We start from the raw sequence: 16,374 nt of genomic DNA, 5'->3' as shown, positions 1-16,374 counted from the left end.
AATCACACAAAAAGACAAACCGACACATAAAACACAAAAAACAAGGGGAGCGGCAGACAAGATGGGGAGAGAGGGGGAAGGATACAAAAGAGAGGGGGAAGAGGGGGAAGGACACAAACACAACATTTGAGAGCAGGGACATCGGGAGGACTTGGGGGGAGGTGGGAGAGGAATAAAACATGAACACTGCAAGGACTCTGGGGTGAATTACCGGGGGTAGAAAAGATCAAGGTTTTCGATGGGGGAAGATAAGAGATGGTGGTGAACAGCTGTTTTAAAGACCTGGAGGGAGGAGTGGGATTGAAGGGAGTGGGGGAGTTTGTTCCAGAGGCGGGAGAAAAGGGGAATGAAAGAGTGAAGGTGAGCAGAGAGCCTAGACTTTGGCAGTTTAACCATAAGAGGGTTGCAGGCAGATCTTGTGCGACCTGAAGGAATATTAGGGGGACAGAGCACAGAGAGAGCTGGGGGAGCAAGGCCGGAGAGGAGTCGGTAGAAGACAGAAAGACCACCAACCTGCCTGCGGTGAGTGAGTGAAAGGCTGAAAGGCTGATGAAAGGCCGAGTGAGTGAAAGGATTTAGAAAGAAACACACCTTTCTATATACAAGGTCCCACAATTGACAATGCTTGAAGTCGAAGGAACTGTCAGTAAAACTCTGAGATAGAATTGTGTGAAGAGCCATAGATATGGGGAAGGGTATAAAATAATTTATAGTGTCAAAGGTTCCCCAGAACACAGTGAGCTCCATCATTAGGAAATGGAAAGAACACAGACTCTTCCTGGAGCTGACCATCTGACGAAACTGGGCAAGAAGGACCTTTGTCAGGGAGGTGACCAAGAACCCAATGACCATTGGCAGAACTACAGAGTTACTTGGCTGAGATGGGAGAACCTGAAAGGACAACAGTCTCTGCAGCACTTCACAAATCTAGGCTTTATGGCAGAGTGGCCAGACGGAAGCCACTCTTGAGAAAAAGGCACATGACAGCATGCCTGGAGTTTGCAAAAAGGCACTTTAAAGAGTCAGAGCATGGAGAAAAATATTTTGTGGTCTGATAGGATAGAAATTTAACTCTCTGGCATGAATGCAAAGCACTACATCTAGAGGAAACCGAGCACAGCTCATCACCCATCGAACACTATCTTTACTGTGAAGCATGGTGGTGGCAGCATCATGCCATGGGGATGCTTTTCAGCAGCAGAGACTGGGAGACTTGTAAGGCTAGAGTGAACAATGAATTGAGCCAAATACAGGCAAATCCATGAGGATAACCTACTTCAGAGTGCAAAAGACTAGCTGTGGTGAAGATTTACATTCCAACAGGGCAATGACCCCAAGCATACAGCCAAAGCAACACTGGAATGGCTTCAGAACAAAACATTAGGGGGTATTATGTGTCGATCAGTGACAAAAACATCTCAAGTTATCCCATTTTAAATTCAGGCTGGAACACAACAAAATGCAAAAAAGTTAAGGGGTGTGAATACTTTCTGAAGGTACTGTAGGTTTGTGTGTGCGTGCACACGTGTGTGTCCGTGCATGTCTGCCCAGCTGAATAACCCAGCTGATATTCCGGCAGTCAGAAAAATCGATCATTTGCTTCCTAGTAAATAAAGTTCTTCTTTTATGTAAACAACTATTTTGTACGGTCTCTCTTCCACCCCACCCAGAACCACAAGCGATAAAATGTTTTATCTGGCCACAAAGTCGAAGGGAGATAGAGCCCTGTGATACGGGCCTTTCATAAACTTTAACTGACCTTTCATAACTGATAACTGATCTTTCATAAACACCTCCATTCTAGCACAACTTCCTGCCCCGATGGCATTCTCCAGAATCTCGAAACGGGCGTTACCAATGATGGCTGGCGCCGGTGTCAGCACAACCCTGATTGATGGTCAGGGAGGTGGAGCCATCTCCCCTAATCAATGGCCAGAACTCACCCCTTGTTCATGAGTCTGAAGTTGGAAGGTGTACTTGGAATGGCCAATTTCGCACTGACCCATGACCCTGTTACCTACACGGTGGACACATGACAGGAGGTTTCTACCCAGATTATGCTAACATGACTGGACCAATCCACCCAACTGGGCCTCATCAGAAAACTTCACCCACTTACACATCCTTAATACATGGTTCACAAGCCCTATAAACTACAATGCGACAAATGGTGCCGAGGCCTTAAATTCTCATTGCAGCCTACTACCCCATAAATGCAACAAAATGTTAATATTAAGTTTCAGGAATAGCCGTTACTGGTCTATATAAATGATTAAATTTGTGAGAAACAGACTTGTGAAAAACATGTGCGCACGTGCATGTATCCTTTTCCATACATACCATAATGCTTTACCTGATAAAGTAGTCTTTCCATTTACAACACCCAAATAGCCCCAAATGAAATAAAACATTGATCTTTAAACACAATGGTAAGTGGTGTTTGCAATATAGCTCAAAGTAGAAATTTGTGTTTGCTTGCACACTTATAATCACATTTTACATCCCAACTAGACATTATGAAACCAATGTAAAACAGTCACTCCAATTTCAAAGATGGTCTGTAAACCCATCAGCAAGTACAACCACTAATACATTACTTTGGTCTACGTGCTCGTTTCAACATTCAACTAAAATACCTTGTTTTTTTATTTGTTTTTTAAATTATTTTTACCAGATAGCAGCTCACGCATCTCGAATTATGTCAACATTCTTGGCCTGCAAAAATAAAATAAAGAAATGAGATAGATCGACAGATAAATCTGACCAATTGTTTAAGCAAATGAGAATGGTGATAAACCCTTCAAAACATTTCCCTGGATCCTTCATCGTTAAATTATTAAAACAAGCAAGTTGCCTGTGCCCACACTGGATTCTAAATTGAGTAGGCATAGAGGTGGCAATAATGCAAATGGCGTCTTCTGTCATCAAGCCAGCAAGCTGGGAGCAACAATTCATATTTATTGCCACATCTGATGCAATTTAAATACTCCAATGGTGGCGAGGTGCTCCATTTGAAACTGTTTGTTTGATATATGTAGCTTTTTGATGCCGAGAGTCCATAATAAATAATTGTATTGGTGTGAAAGCCAGTAACAAATTGCAAATTAATAGTGGGATGCTCAATGTCAACAGATGGATTATAGCAGGTTAAACCACCAAATAAACTTTGCATGATTCAGGTTAAAAACAAGGACACATTATTAAACAGAAACACTGACTAGTGAAAGGCTACTGATAGAATATCAACCAGTGGATACCAGATTGGCATTGTGGTCTGAGCACCTCCTCCATGATACTGTGACCCCAGATTCAAATCTTCTGCAATATCTCCAAATTTCCTTACAAGTAATGTAATAGTATACTTCTGTGATAAATTTACAATCTCTTTCACTAGGAGAGGTGCGGGGGACAGGGTGAGGGGAAATTCCCCCACCGAACAGAAAAAAACCCACAAAACCCTCAATGATGATTTTCTTCAAATTATCTGATTGTGGTAAACCCCTTCAACAGAAGCTATGACATAGGCATTGCACTACTTTTAAAATGCACAGTAGTGCAATGTTGTCAAAGCCTCCAGTGAAGAATATTTTCCTCTGAATGTCCCCTTTATTCACCAGGACCATTTTTATTCATCGGGATCATGAAGACAGCTTCTCCTCCTCCTCCTCCATGTTCCATGCATTTCCCTTCATCGTCTCCTTATTTTTTATTTAAGCATAGATAACCACTAGTACATTTTCCATCCATCCCAATTACAATGAGAAAAATGTCTCATTCACTCATTCATATACGTTCATGGTACAAATTCCTATTCATTTTAATAGCACATTAAGAAAAACGACATCGAGTAAAACAAGCTTAAACAAAGCTTTCCAAGCATATGCCACGTTAAAAAGAAATTTGATATCAGGGAACAAACAGAAATTGAAAACATGAAACAAAGGAAACTTTACTGGGAAAATGGTATGAATTGGCAGCAACACCAACCCACCGATGCCCTTTTCACATTGCACTGATTCAGGAGGCAGCAGTGCAACATTAAAAGGACAGCAGGGAGCTATAGATCCAAGGGTCCCATCTTTCATCATTAAGGGTGTCATGTCATCTTTGGCAAGTTACAACATTGAAGAATTTCTGTTGCCTCACTTCTTGCATTTGCGAAATGCTGGAAATATGTTGAGTGACGGATGAACTTGTACCTTTTCCATGCCCTTATTTCCTTTTTCACAGCTTTAAAGGAAGCACTTTTCATCCAAGCTGGTTTGTATTGTTCCTTGAGTCATTGGTTGTCTCTTACACTCTACTCCTAAACAATTTGGAAGTAATTTGCTTCACCCCTAATAAATTTGCAAGCAGCTACACATCTGCGTCTGCGTTAATCGGAGTTGCGTGACAATATATATATATTATATATATATATATATATATATAAGTGAAGTCATGAAAAATGGAACACTTTCATTTTTCTCAATACAGGGCTTGATATTTTCTTATTACAAAGAAAATATCCACTATTTTACACTTGTATGTGTAATGGGGTCTCCTCTAACTGCAGAGACAACTTCAGTGCAATATAACAATTTTTGGTTCTTGCGTGACAGGTTAAAGGCCAGAAAGGGGGTATTTTTGGCATTAAAATGTAAAGTAGTTAGACTATGACATTTCTTTGATCAACTATTATATTAGCAGGAAGGTTTTGAGGTGTCTCCTTATTTTTTGTATGTAAAATTTAAATGCTAAGGTTTATTTCAGTGAAAAAATTATCGTTCTACCCCTCTTCATTGCAGAGTAATTGAGATGGGAAGATGGCGCTATTTTCAAAGTGAGCTCAATTTGAGTGGTACTAATTATCACTCTACTCCTTTACAAATGTTAAGTAACAGAATAACTATATCTTTTGCATTTTTCTGTTGTAGATACCATTCTCTGTTGAAGTCTATAAGTAAAATTAAATAAACATATCACATCATAAAAAATTTTGTATGAGAAAATCATCAAAAACTTTCCGTCCCCTTATGTCACGTCCGTCACACCCTAATTTATTCAAAAAGTAAGAGTTACAAAAATATGAAAAAATATGCCTGAGACAGCTTCAACCATTAGCTATTCTCAAACATTAAATGATTAATTTGTGCCTTCATGTTAATTTGTAGAAGGGGAAAATAATGATTCCGTCCCCTGAAGTGTCACATCCGTCACGCTGTGACGGATGTGACATCAGTACCAGAAATGACAAACGGTACTACTTTCATGCATTTAAATACATGTACTTAAAGTTATAATGAAACAAGATGTTATCTAGGTCAGCACCACACCACGTCGGCCCGGTCAGCACCACACCACGTCGGCCCGGTCAGCACCACACCACATCAGCCCGGCCAGCACCACACCACGTCGGTCCGGTCAGCACCACACCACGTCGGCCCGATCAGCACCACAGCACGTCGGCCCTGTCAGCACCACACAACGGCGGCCCGGGCAGCACCATACCACGGCGGCCCGGTCAGCACCACACCACATCGGCCCGGTCAGCAACACACCACGTCGGCCCGGTCAGCACCACACCACATCGGCCCGGTCAGCACCACACCACGTCGGCCCGGTCAGCACCACACCACGTCGGCCCGATCAGCACCACACCACGTCGGCCCGGTCAGCACCACACAACGGCGGCCCGGTCAGCACCAAACCACGTCGGCCCGGTCAGCACCAAACCACGTCGGCCCGGTCAGCACCAAACCACGTCGGCCCGGTCAGCACCACACCACATCGGCCCGGAGCCTGGCGCGAAGTCCAAGGACATCAGCACGTCATCCAAAAACAGCTCCGGTTGGTGTGAACCACTCGGTCAATGGCGCGTTATGAGATGGCGCGTTGCCATGTCATTGGCTTGTCATTGGCTTGACATGGTGGTGCATAATGCAAGTAATGTGGAAAATAGCCATTTATTGTTGATACACTATCCTTGTTGAGTGTCAAAATTAGATTTTCACTTACCTTGATGTAATTTCATGTTGTCAGGTTGTCACAGTTTACAACTGACATGTTTGATGTGTTTCTGTTATTTGTTCTCAGCTTTATAAGATTTTAGAAAGACTGGTATCATGTAAAGAATTTCTGTCATGCAAACTATCATTTATTATGGAAAAGTAACAAGTATCTTATGATTTCCATACATTGTCACTTATGTCACGTCCGTCACACTAAGGTGATATTGCCTTTAATGTTAAAATACACTGTACTTGGTGAACTAAGAGGGGTATATCGTATAAAGACATGAGGCATACAATAGATTTTGAGAGTATTTTGTACTCATGACCCCTAAAATTTGCCAGAGGAAAACTTTTCATGGTAGATTGTGGTAGAGGGACACAATATGGCAACACCAGCAAACCAATGTTACATTTTTCCATCACAGACTTACACTTAGTATTTTTTTCCTGATAGTTTTCACCCCTCTGCATCTTCAAATGCCAAGAAAATAATATTAATTAGAGGTAAACATTGCTAGGCACATGATCTTATCAGTGTGACGGACGTGACATAAGATATTGAATTGTCTAATTCATAAGCCTCCATTTTAAAAGCAAGGCAAGCCGTTATCTTCTAATCATTATGGTGACCTCCTCTCCAGACACACTCCCACCCACAACCTCCGCTCTGCTGGTACCAACCTCCTGACCCCCTCCATCCGGACCAAATTCAGATCCTGGGGGGACAGGGCCTTCTCCATCGCTGCTCCCACCCTCTGGAACTCACTACCTCACACCATCAGAGACTCCTCCTCACTCACCACATTCAAAACATCACTAAAGACCCACCTGTTGAACACTGCATTCAACATTCAACCCACAGCATCTAACCCCTGACTATCTCTTCTCCTTCTCCCTCCTTTTGCTTTAAATATTTCCCTATTGATTCTTGTCTTTTTGCAATTGTTGTTTTCATGTATTGTTATGCATTATGTTTTCCACTCTGTCAAAGCGCCTTTGGGCTTCTGGAAAAGCGCTATACAAAATAAATGAATTATTATTATTATTATTTTTGTACACGTGGACCCTCATACTCTAAAATAAAGCAACAGACAAACTGTTTAAAGGTAGAAAATTTTCCACTGCGGATTTTTACATAAGTGTTCCATTTTTCGTGACTTCACTCATATATATATATATATATATATATATATATATATATATATATATATATATATATATATATATATATATATATATATACTAGCAGAAGTACCCGGCATTGCCGGGAGGGGGATGGGAGGGGAGGGGAACGGGGGGGAGAGCGAGCCCCTTGGTAAAGCGAGCGATTTTTTTTTTCATAGCGTTCATAGCGTTTCATAGCGTCATAGCGATTAGCGATTTTTTTTTTCATAGCGTTCATAGCGTCATAGCGTTTCATAGCGTCATAGCGATTAGCGATTTTTTTTTTCATAGCGTCATAGCGATTTTTTTTTTCATAGCGTCATATCGTTCATAGCGGTCATAGCTTCATAGCATCATATCGTTCATAGCGTTTCATAGCGTCATAGCGATTTTTTTTTTCATAGCGTCATATCGTTCATAGCTTCATAGCGTCATATCGTTCGTAGCGTCATCGCGTTCATAGCGTTTCATAGCGATTTTTTTTTTCATAGCATTCATAGCGTCATAGCGTTTCATAGCGTCATAGCGATTTTTTTTTTCATAGCGTCATATCGTTCATAGCGTCATAGCGTCATCGCGTTCATAGCGTTTCATAGCGATTTTTTTTTTCACAGCATCATAGCGTTCATAGCGTCATCACGTGATCGCTCTGAGCAAATCAGCGCCCACCTGCTCCGATTCCGTTGATTCCGTGCGCTGAAATGCGCTGAGGTAAATATGAATAAAAAATATGGATCGTCAAATATTTTGAGTAAGGCCATGTTCGTCCCAGGCTCAATGGCCATGTCTATGCCAAATATCAAGCACGTAAGCCTCTCCGTTTAGGAGTCTATCGGTAACATCACACACACACACACACACACACACACACACACACACACACACACACACACACACACACACACACACACACACACACACACACACACACACACACACACACACACACACACTGTGTTTTATATATATAGATTGCAGGAGGAGGTGGTGGGCGACTCCAAGGGATCTGATTGATATATAGTATTGTAGGAGGGGGTGGTGGTCGATTCCAAGGGATCTGGGTGATATTTAGTATTGTAGGAGGAGGTGGTGGTCGATTCCAAGGGATCTGAGTGATATATAGTATTGTAGGAGGGGGTGGTGGTCGATTCCAAGGGATCTGAGTGATATATAGTATTGTAGGAGGAGGTGGTGGTCGATTCCAAGGGATCTGGGTGATATTTAGTATTGTAGGAGGGGGTGGTGGTCCATTCCAAGGGATCTGGGTGATATTTAGTATTGCAGGAGGAGGTGGTGGTCGATCCCAAGGGATCTGAGTGATATATAGTATTGTAGGAGGAGGTGGTGGTCGATTCCAAGGGATCTGAGTGATATATAGTATTGTAGGAGGGGGTGCTGGTCGATTCCAAGGGATCTGGGTGATATTTAGTATTGTACGAGGGGGTGGTGGTCGATTGTGAGGGATCTGAGTGATATTTAGTATTGTAGGAGGGGGTGGTGGTCGATTGTGAGGGATCTGAGTGATATTTAGTATTGTAGGAGGTGGTGGTGGTCGATTGTGAGAGATCTGAGTGATATTTAGTATTGCAGGAGGAGGTGGTGGTGGTCGATTGTGAGGGATCTGAGTGATATTTAGTATTGCAGGAGGAGGAGGTGGTGGTCGATTCCAAGGGATCTGGGTGATATTTAGTATTGTAGGAGGAGGTGGTGGTCAATTCCAAGGGATCTGGGTGATATTTAGTATTGTAGGAGGGGGTGGTGGTCGATTGTGAGGGATCTGAGTGATATTTAGTATTGCAGGAGGTGGTGGTGGTGGTCGATTGTGAGGGATCTGAGTGATATCTGTAGATAGTCACACGGCAAGGAACATCACGTGATCGCTCTGAGCGATCAATTGCAACTCTGCGTCCTGTCGTGGGCGTGGCCAACGTGGCCTCATGCTCCCAGGTGATTGGCTAACTCGAGCTCGAGAGAGCCATAATGCGCTACGTTATGGCAAAAAATATGAATCTAAAGATGAAAGGGAAAAAACCTATGTGGTGTGAATGGCAATGTTCGTCGCTTAAATGTGAAAAAAGGCAATTGCTTTTCGCTCTGAAATACGTGCGAACACGTAACTGAGTTAATGGCGGCAGGGAACATCACGTGATCGCTCTGAGCGAATCAGCGCGCTGCTCTGCGACCGGTCAGATTCCGGTCATAATATTTCGCGCTGAGATAAAAATATGGTAAAAGCATATTGTTGCGGATATGGGATTTGAATCCATCCATATCCGCTTGTAAATATTCCCCTATTTCCTCAATACTTCCCAACTATCCCCAATCCCCCATTCCCTAGTCCCATTTTCTGTAAACAACACTCTGTAGACCCGACCTCCCCCTATTTCCCCCCATTAAATGTCGCATCCAGGTCCACCGCATCTCACGTAGACAACTATAGGACATCTTGCTAGTTATTCTTAGTCTATGTCAGTTAAGGATTCGTTTCCATTAATTCTGACCCTTCGTTGCACCAGAATGTGATTGTATGGCACCGTTAGGAAGTTTAGGACCTCCCAATACCTCCCCGCAGCTCTTCCTCACGGTTCAGAAACAACAACAACAACAACAACAGCAACGGCGGCGGCGTGCACAGGGAGTGCGCGTCCTCACTCCGGCTTGGTTGGTAGGGGGTGTTGGGAGGGCACGAGGCCTTCCCCACGAGCCGCCATCAAACATGTGCTCGACGGGGTTACCAAATAGGGGCTCCCTGTCAGCTCCTCATCAAGGGCGGAGCCCGGTAACCCCCGCACCCAATGGAAGCGGCGGACCAGTCCCATCTGGGGCGGAGCCAACCAGCCGAGGGCGTGTCACTCCCCGTTGAGCATGCGCAGCCGAGGGAGTGGTGACGTCAGATGCGCGCTGAGCTTGGAGAAAGAAAGACGCCACCTCCGAGCGCTGTGAGGCCTCCCTGCATCTCTTGGACCGTGCTTGATCCTGTCCCCGAGCCAAGGTGCACCTTGTGCTATCGAACTACCTGTCCTTCCCTGCCATCAATCCCTGTGTAAGTCAGCCTTGTTCCGTTTGTCTGTGGTCTGTCTGGGCTAAGATAAGACTGTAACTAAGTGCCTATCTCTTCTGTGCCTTTACCTCACTACCTTGTAATCTACCCCTTTTCTCCCCCACTGTAATTATATCCTCCTCCGGAGGTCTTGAGAACTGTACCCCTTGCGTCGTTTCATTTATCCCAGTCGTTGTGTCCTTTCCAATCATTGATTTAGCATAGCGCGATTTGGTCAACGTTTGGGTGGAATCGGGGTCTAGTCGGGGAATAACTGTTAGGTCGCGGTAATACACCACCGCTCGGTCGAAATAACATCTAACCGCGATCCTTAACAATATTATGAAATAAATTTTTAGGTCAGCCATGTTCGTCCCAGGCTCAATGGCCATGTCTGTGCCAAATATCAAGTACGTGAGCCTCTCCGTTTAGGAGTCTATCGGTAACATTACATACACACACACACACAAACTGTTTTATTTATATATATATATATATATATATATATATATATATATATATATATATTGTTACAGATACGACTTTGATGGTATGGTGGGCCGAGCGGGATGGCCGCCGTATCCGTACAAGTTACCCCGATTGCACCCGGGGTTGACTAATCGCGCTATGCTGGCTCAATAAGAAAAAGAAGACACCCGGCTGGATTACAATCACACAATACGACACCAGGGGTTCAGTTCTCAAGACCTCCGGAGGAGGTTATATTAAGGCGGAAAAGGTTAGATTACAGGGACAAGAGGGAAACATAGGAAGGTGGGCACTTAGACACAACCTTATATTAACCCTAGACAGACCACAGATAAACGGGACAACGCTGACTCACACGGGATTTGATGGCAAGGAAAGCGGCAGTCGATGGCTCAGGTGCACCTGGCTCCGGGACAGAATCACGTACGGTGGTGTCCAGCAGATGCGGGGAGGTCGCTCAGCGCTCGTGGGTCGCGACTTTGGTGGAGATGCCGGGGAGGTCGCTCAGCGCTCGGGAGGGTGGCGTCTTGTCCTTCCAAGCTCGGGGCGCATCTCACTTCACGTCCGGCAAGCGGCTGCGTATATCCGGCGGGGAGTGACACGCCCTCGGCTCGTTAGCTCCGCCCAGATGGAATCGGTCCGCCCTTCTTATTGGGTGCGGGGGGGGTTTACCAGGCTCCGCCCTTGAGGAGGAGCTGACAGCCAGCCCCTCCGTGGTAACCCCGTGGAGCGCGTGGTCAATGGCGCTAATCGAGCCGGTGTGAGGACGCATCCTCCCCCCCGCGCCGCCGCGCCGCCCCCATCCCCTCCGTTGCTGCAGCCATAGTTGGTTGGGGAAGAAGATGGAAGGAGGTATGGAAAAGGTCCTAAACTCACTACTGATGCCATATCATCACATTCTGGTGCAACGAAGAGTCATAATTAATGGAGACGAGGCCTTAACTGACATAGAATAAGAATAACTAGGAAGATGTCCGAAAGTTGTCTACGTGTGGTGCGGTGGACCTGGGCACGACATTTAATGGGGGAATAAGGGGAAGGTCGGCTCTACTGATTGTTATTTACATGCAATGGGACTAGGGAATGGGGGATTGGGGAAAGTTGGGGAGTATTGGAGAAAATAGGGGAATATTTACAAGCGGATATGGAGGCCAAATTCCATATTCGCAACATTGCACCCTTCTCTACCCTCGGGGCGTCCCGACCCGATAAATTTTTACCTACTTTAGTGTGGCACGCAATGTAGTTCCCTCTACTATTAACTCTACCCTGAGTGCGACAGTTTTACAGATATTCACAAATGAGTAAATATGTCCCCCTGCGACGTTGCACCCTTCTCCTCACAGAAACACACCCACAGGATAACCGAATCCGGAAAGAATCCTCAAACTAAACATACAGCCGGTAGGGAGCATTATTTACAAGACTACGCTGCTATTTACACTACGATCCAGGACCTGTTTTTGGAGGAACACATGCAGATGTTATGCATAGAGAGAGCGCGCTTGCCAACATCGATACACCAACCCACGAGTGCTCTGTGGCCGACGGCCTTTAATAACGTGCAGAGCACCCTGTCCCAGCATCGAAAGCACCACCCCACCACCAATCGGTGCAGTCACCATTGTTCAATGAAATAAAAATAAATTCGACAACCCCTAACCCTGCAGGTGTCTCTTGCTCTTCTTGTGGTGCACTTGGTGGTGTTAACTATTAGTGGTTCACCTGTATGGCATAGGTGCCACGTTGATCCATAGGTCCATCCCCGGGTGGTGCTTGGCCGCAAACGAACTGCGGTCCATTGTGGGTGGCCACAAACATTGCGGTCCATATGGTGTACCGATCCAGGCAGCGAACAGCGAAAGTGCAGGCCCACAACTGCGCAGCCAGCACCTCTCTCTCCTCTCTCTCTACCCCAAAGCCAGATCCTCGGAGGTGGGAGACAAAAGAAGCAGACAAGTGAGTAAGGTGGTAAGGGCGCAAAAGTGCACGCAATGTAAGGTAATGCACACTGGGGGCACATGGGAACCAGGTGAGACAGGTACGTTCCTATCGTACGCCCCCCCCCCACCAGGTAACCTACATGGCCCCTCCCTTACCCCTTACTGCATCCACAAAACACAACACTACCCATAAACATCTACTTTACAAATCAACAAACATCCCTACTGTCTTCCCCGTTCCTCCCATATACCAAATTCGTCTTCTCTCCCTCCTAACCAATCAAATTTGCCATTTTCAACTCTCATCAAAATTTGCCATCTCCAACTGCACATCAAAATTTGCCATCACCAATTCATCATCAGTCCCTCCTAAGGAGGGAGAGATGGAATCACCCCAATGTCTCATCCACGTCGTGATGCGTCTCACAAATCCACACAGCGATTCATCTCCTGCAACAAAACAAAGAAAACACAGGTGTGGAGTCATCATCATCACCACAGGTAAGTGGCTGCGTATGGTGCGACAGGTTCTTCAATCCTAACTATTTCCTAAATGACTTTAACAACTTTACACTACCCGGGGTCTCTCTCCGGCCAAACCATTGGCCCTCTTACACTATGGGTTCTAAAAACCAATTCCCATTGGCCAAACTGTGGTGCTCTTCAATTTGGGGTCTCACTCCCCCGATTCATCTCCCGGTGCCCTCGCACAATTTCTGGGCTGCGGCGTGTACCTCTCCCAGTGGGTCTACCCACCTGCACACCTCCACCACTGCAGTTGCCTCCGAGCTTACCTGCTCCTTGCCCTAACCTAACTACCTGGGGAAGGCCCTCTGGCACTCTCCCCACTCGGTGCCCTCTCTGGCACTGGGCTACCCGGGTCCATCCTCCGGATCCTCGGGCCCCATCCACAACTCTACCGGCTCCCAGAGCCCGCCTGCGGCCTCACCTGGCCGACATCCTCACAGTGGTGGAGTGCTCAACCAACGACACACACTAACAGGCTACACGCCCAGCCATTTCCACAACACTAATGCACCCATTCACAACACCATTCTGCAACCGCACCACAGATGCCAATATCCAACCACAATTTACCTGCACCCTCTACCTAACACTTACACTACCCGCCCCGGGTATCCGTGATGGGGGTCCACTCTTCCCCCATCCACACCTTCGCACCATGCACACCACTCCGTACCACTTACTCCAACTCTCTCCACACACCTGTACCTGCACACCTGTGCTCTCACACCTGGTGCCACCGGCACCCTTCTCTCCCCAAGCGCATTCGCGCTGATCCACAACACTCACTACTCATACACTGCTCCACACACCTGCCCAGTTGCACACCTGCGCAATCACACCTGTTCAATTCTCACAAACACGGCATCATCTCAGCTAACTACTCCCTTCTGAAACTTGCGCTTCCCAGTCGTCCCTTTAAACTATTGCGCTCCCTCGTCATTATCATCCATACTAATCTACCTGCGTCCCCACTACAGGTATCAGTCACTAACTAACCTTAACGTTACCTAAGGTCATCTTCTCTAGACCCCTACACACCATATCCTAACCCACCCGGGCTAGTTTTCACTGCCATACACCCCATAAACTATTGCTCCTTTGCCCCACTTCTGTGAGGGATGGTGGATTTGCCATCCCACCACATCGGGGGTCTCTCACTATCAATTTTGTACACCTAAATTCCAACCAATCAAAAATTTGCCAATCACTGCCCATCATCTGCCAATCACTACTGCCAATCCTTTGCCAATCATCAAATTTTGCTTTTCTCTAATTTTGGGTCCAAAACACTAACCTCATCACCCAGTCTACTCACTAATACCTCTCGGTGCGCCAATCCCTGTCCAAAGCCCGGCTTCGTAAAGCCAAGCCATGAATGCGGGTTGTTTTGTGCCGGCGGCTGGATGCGTCCGGCATTCGGGGCAGGGACGGGGGCTTACCCGTGCCGAGATCCCACGCACCATCTCGGCACGGAGCCATCCAATGTCCCGATCTCGACCTGCCGGCACGTCTCAACAAAACGTGGTCGCCATGACGACCCTTTCTATCGGGCTGCCAGCTCCGCCTAGTGGAGCACGGACGCGGCCGTTCAAAGCGAGGCCCGGCACGCACCGAGGGCCTGCTTCGGCTAAAAGTCGCTCTAACCTCTAACCCGTGTAACGTCGATGCTTCACCTGGACGCTTACACCCCGCAGCCCGTTCCTTGCTCACACATCCAGCCGTTTCCATGCCCCTCGTACCGTTCCTTACACACCCAGGTACACCCATTCCACTCACCGCCTTGGTCACACACCTGACCACCGAACACTTTGGCACACACTCGTTGGTAGCACACCTCACCAATACACCTCTTCGCGCCCCCTCCTCGGTCACCTCCTCTGTGACAATCACAGGTGTGCTCTCATTCGCACACCCAACCACGTGCCTCACCACCAACTCCAGCGTGCATTCCCACTCACGCTCTACCATTCCAGGTGTGCATCCTTCCATCCCAGGTGTACATCCTCGCTCACCTGTCACAACTAACTCACGCTCCATGTCACTCTCACTACTTTCACCTCCACTCGTGACAACGCACTCACCCTTACTCTTGACAGCACACTCTTTCCTCATGCACCTGTCCGTCACACACCTTTCTCGCGCACACTCTCCCGTTACACCCTCTGTAACACTCACCACAGGTGGACACTCTTCCTTACTTCTGACAGCGCACTCTTTCCTCATGCACCTGTCCGTCACACACCTTTCTCGCGCACACTCCTGCGCACACTCTCCCGTCACACCCTCTGTAACACTTACCACACCGCGCTTCCATGTGCTCCCTCGCACACGCGCTACGACCGACTCACTCTCGCCAGCACCCTCACTACTCCTTGGCACGCACTTTTTCCTCACACACCCCAGAGTCGGACTTTCTCGCACACCTCCTCTTTCGCACACCAGACCTGTCGCACACTTCACCAACGGCCTCTCACGAACACCCGGGTCCATCTCGACCCCCAAGCTCCTTAAATCACCTGGCGCATCATACGCACGACCATATTGGTCACCACTTACACCGGGTCCTCTTTCTCTTCGCTTCTCCTCCATCACCTGCGAATCCCTCATCCGGTTAATGAGCACATCATCACGATCCGAACACAGACTCTGGACCAATTCTTTTACCTCCTCTTTTATCTCTTTCTTATCCTCTCTCCGTCGCTTTTTAATTTCGCTCACCCCTTCTTCCACTTCTTCTAATTTTTGCTTCATCTCCTTCATCTCTTCGTGCGCCCCTTTAAGTTCTTCCTCTAACTCCACTTTATTTTTTTCTATGTGCTCCCGCACCTCCCGCTCTTTAACCTCCATTACCTCTACCACCTTGTCCATTTTCCTCGTCAGGTCCTCATGTACCGTCTGACACTCTTTTTTAATTACCCCTACGTCCTTTTTCATCTCCTTCTGTGTCGATTTTAAACCCTCTATTACCGCTGTGTTCTTCTTTACCTGGTCCCCCAACTCCTTTTGTCCCACTGTCAGTTGTTCTACTCCCAGCGTCAACTCCTCTATACCACCTTGCAATTTTACAGTCCCCTTTCTCACCTCTTTCTCCATGCGCTCCTTACAGTGCCTCACCTCCTCGCGCACTCCTCCGACCTCCTCACTCACTCCTCTTCTGATCTCCTCTCCCATCACTTGCATCTCCTGCCCAGATGCCACCCTCATCTGCTCCATTTCC

The 16,374-nt window shown here is 46.7% G+C and overlaps 1 protein-coding gene across 3 annotated transcripts in view; it reads right to left on the bottom strand.

The window, feature by feature from the left end:
* GEMIN4 (gem nuclear organelle associated protein 4) overlaps positions 1-16,374 on the bottom strand; it is a 71,968-nt gene that overhangs the window by 11,032 nt on the left and 44,562 nt on the right. The window contains exon 2 of one of the 3 annotated variants that reach the window (XM_068120747.2): positions 2,672-2,715. The exons of the other annotated variants lie outside the window; for them this stretch is intronic. Within the exon in view, the coding sequence (XP_067976848.2) occupies positions 2,672-2,690 (19 nt within the window). The 5' untranslated portion in view covers positions 2,691-2,715. The remainder of the gene's footprint in view (positions 1-2,671; positions 2,716-16,374) is intronic. 3 annotated transcript variants of the gene reach the window in all.

Source organism: Myxine glutinosa, chromosome 6, assembly GCF_964187855.1.
Source record: "Myxine glutinosa chromosome 6, kmMyxGlut1.1, whole genome shotgun sequence".
In the NCBI taxonomy this organism is placed as follows: domain Eukaryota; kingdom Metazoa; phylum Chordata; class Myxini; order Myxiniformes; family Myxinidae; genus Myxine; species Myxine glutinosa.
The sequence above is the reverse complement of the archived record's forward strand: the minus strand, read 5'-3'. Positions and strand labels throughout refer to the sequence as shown.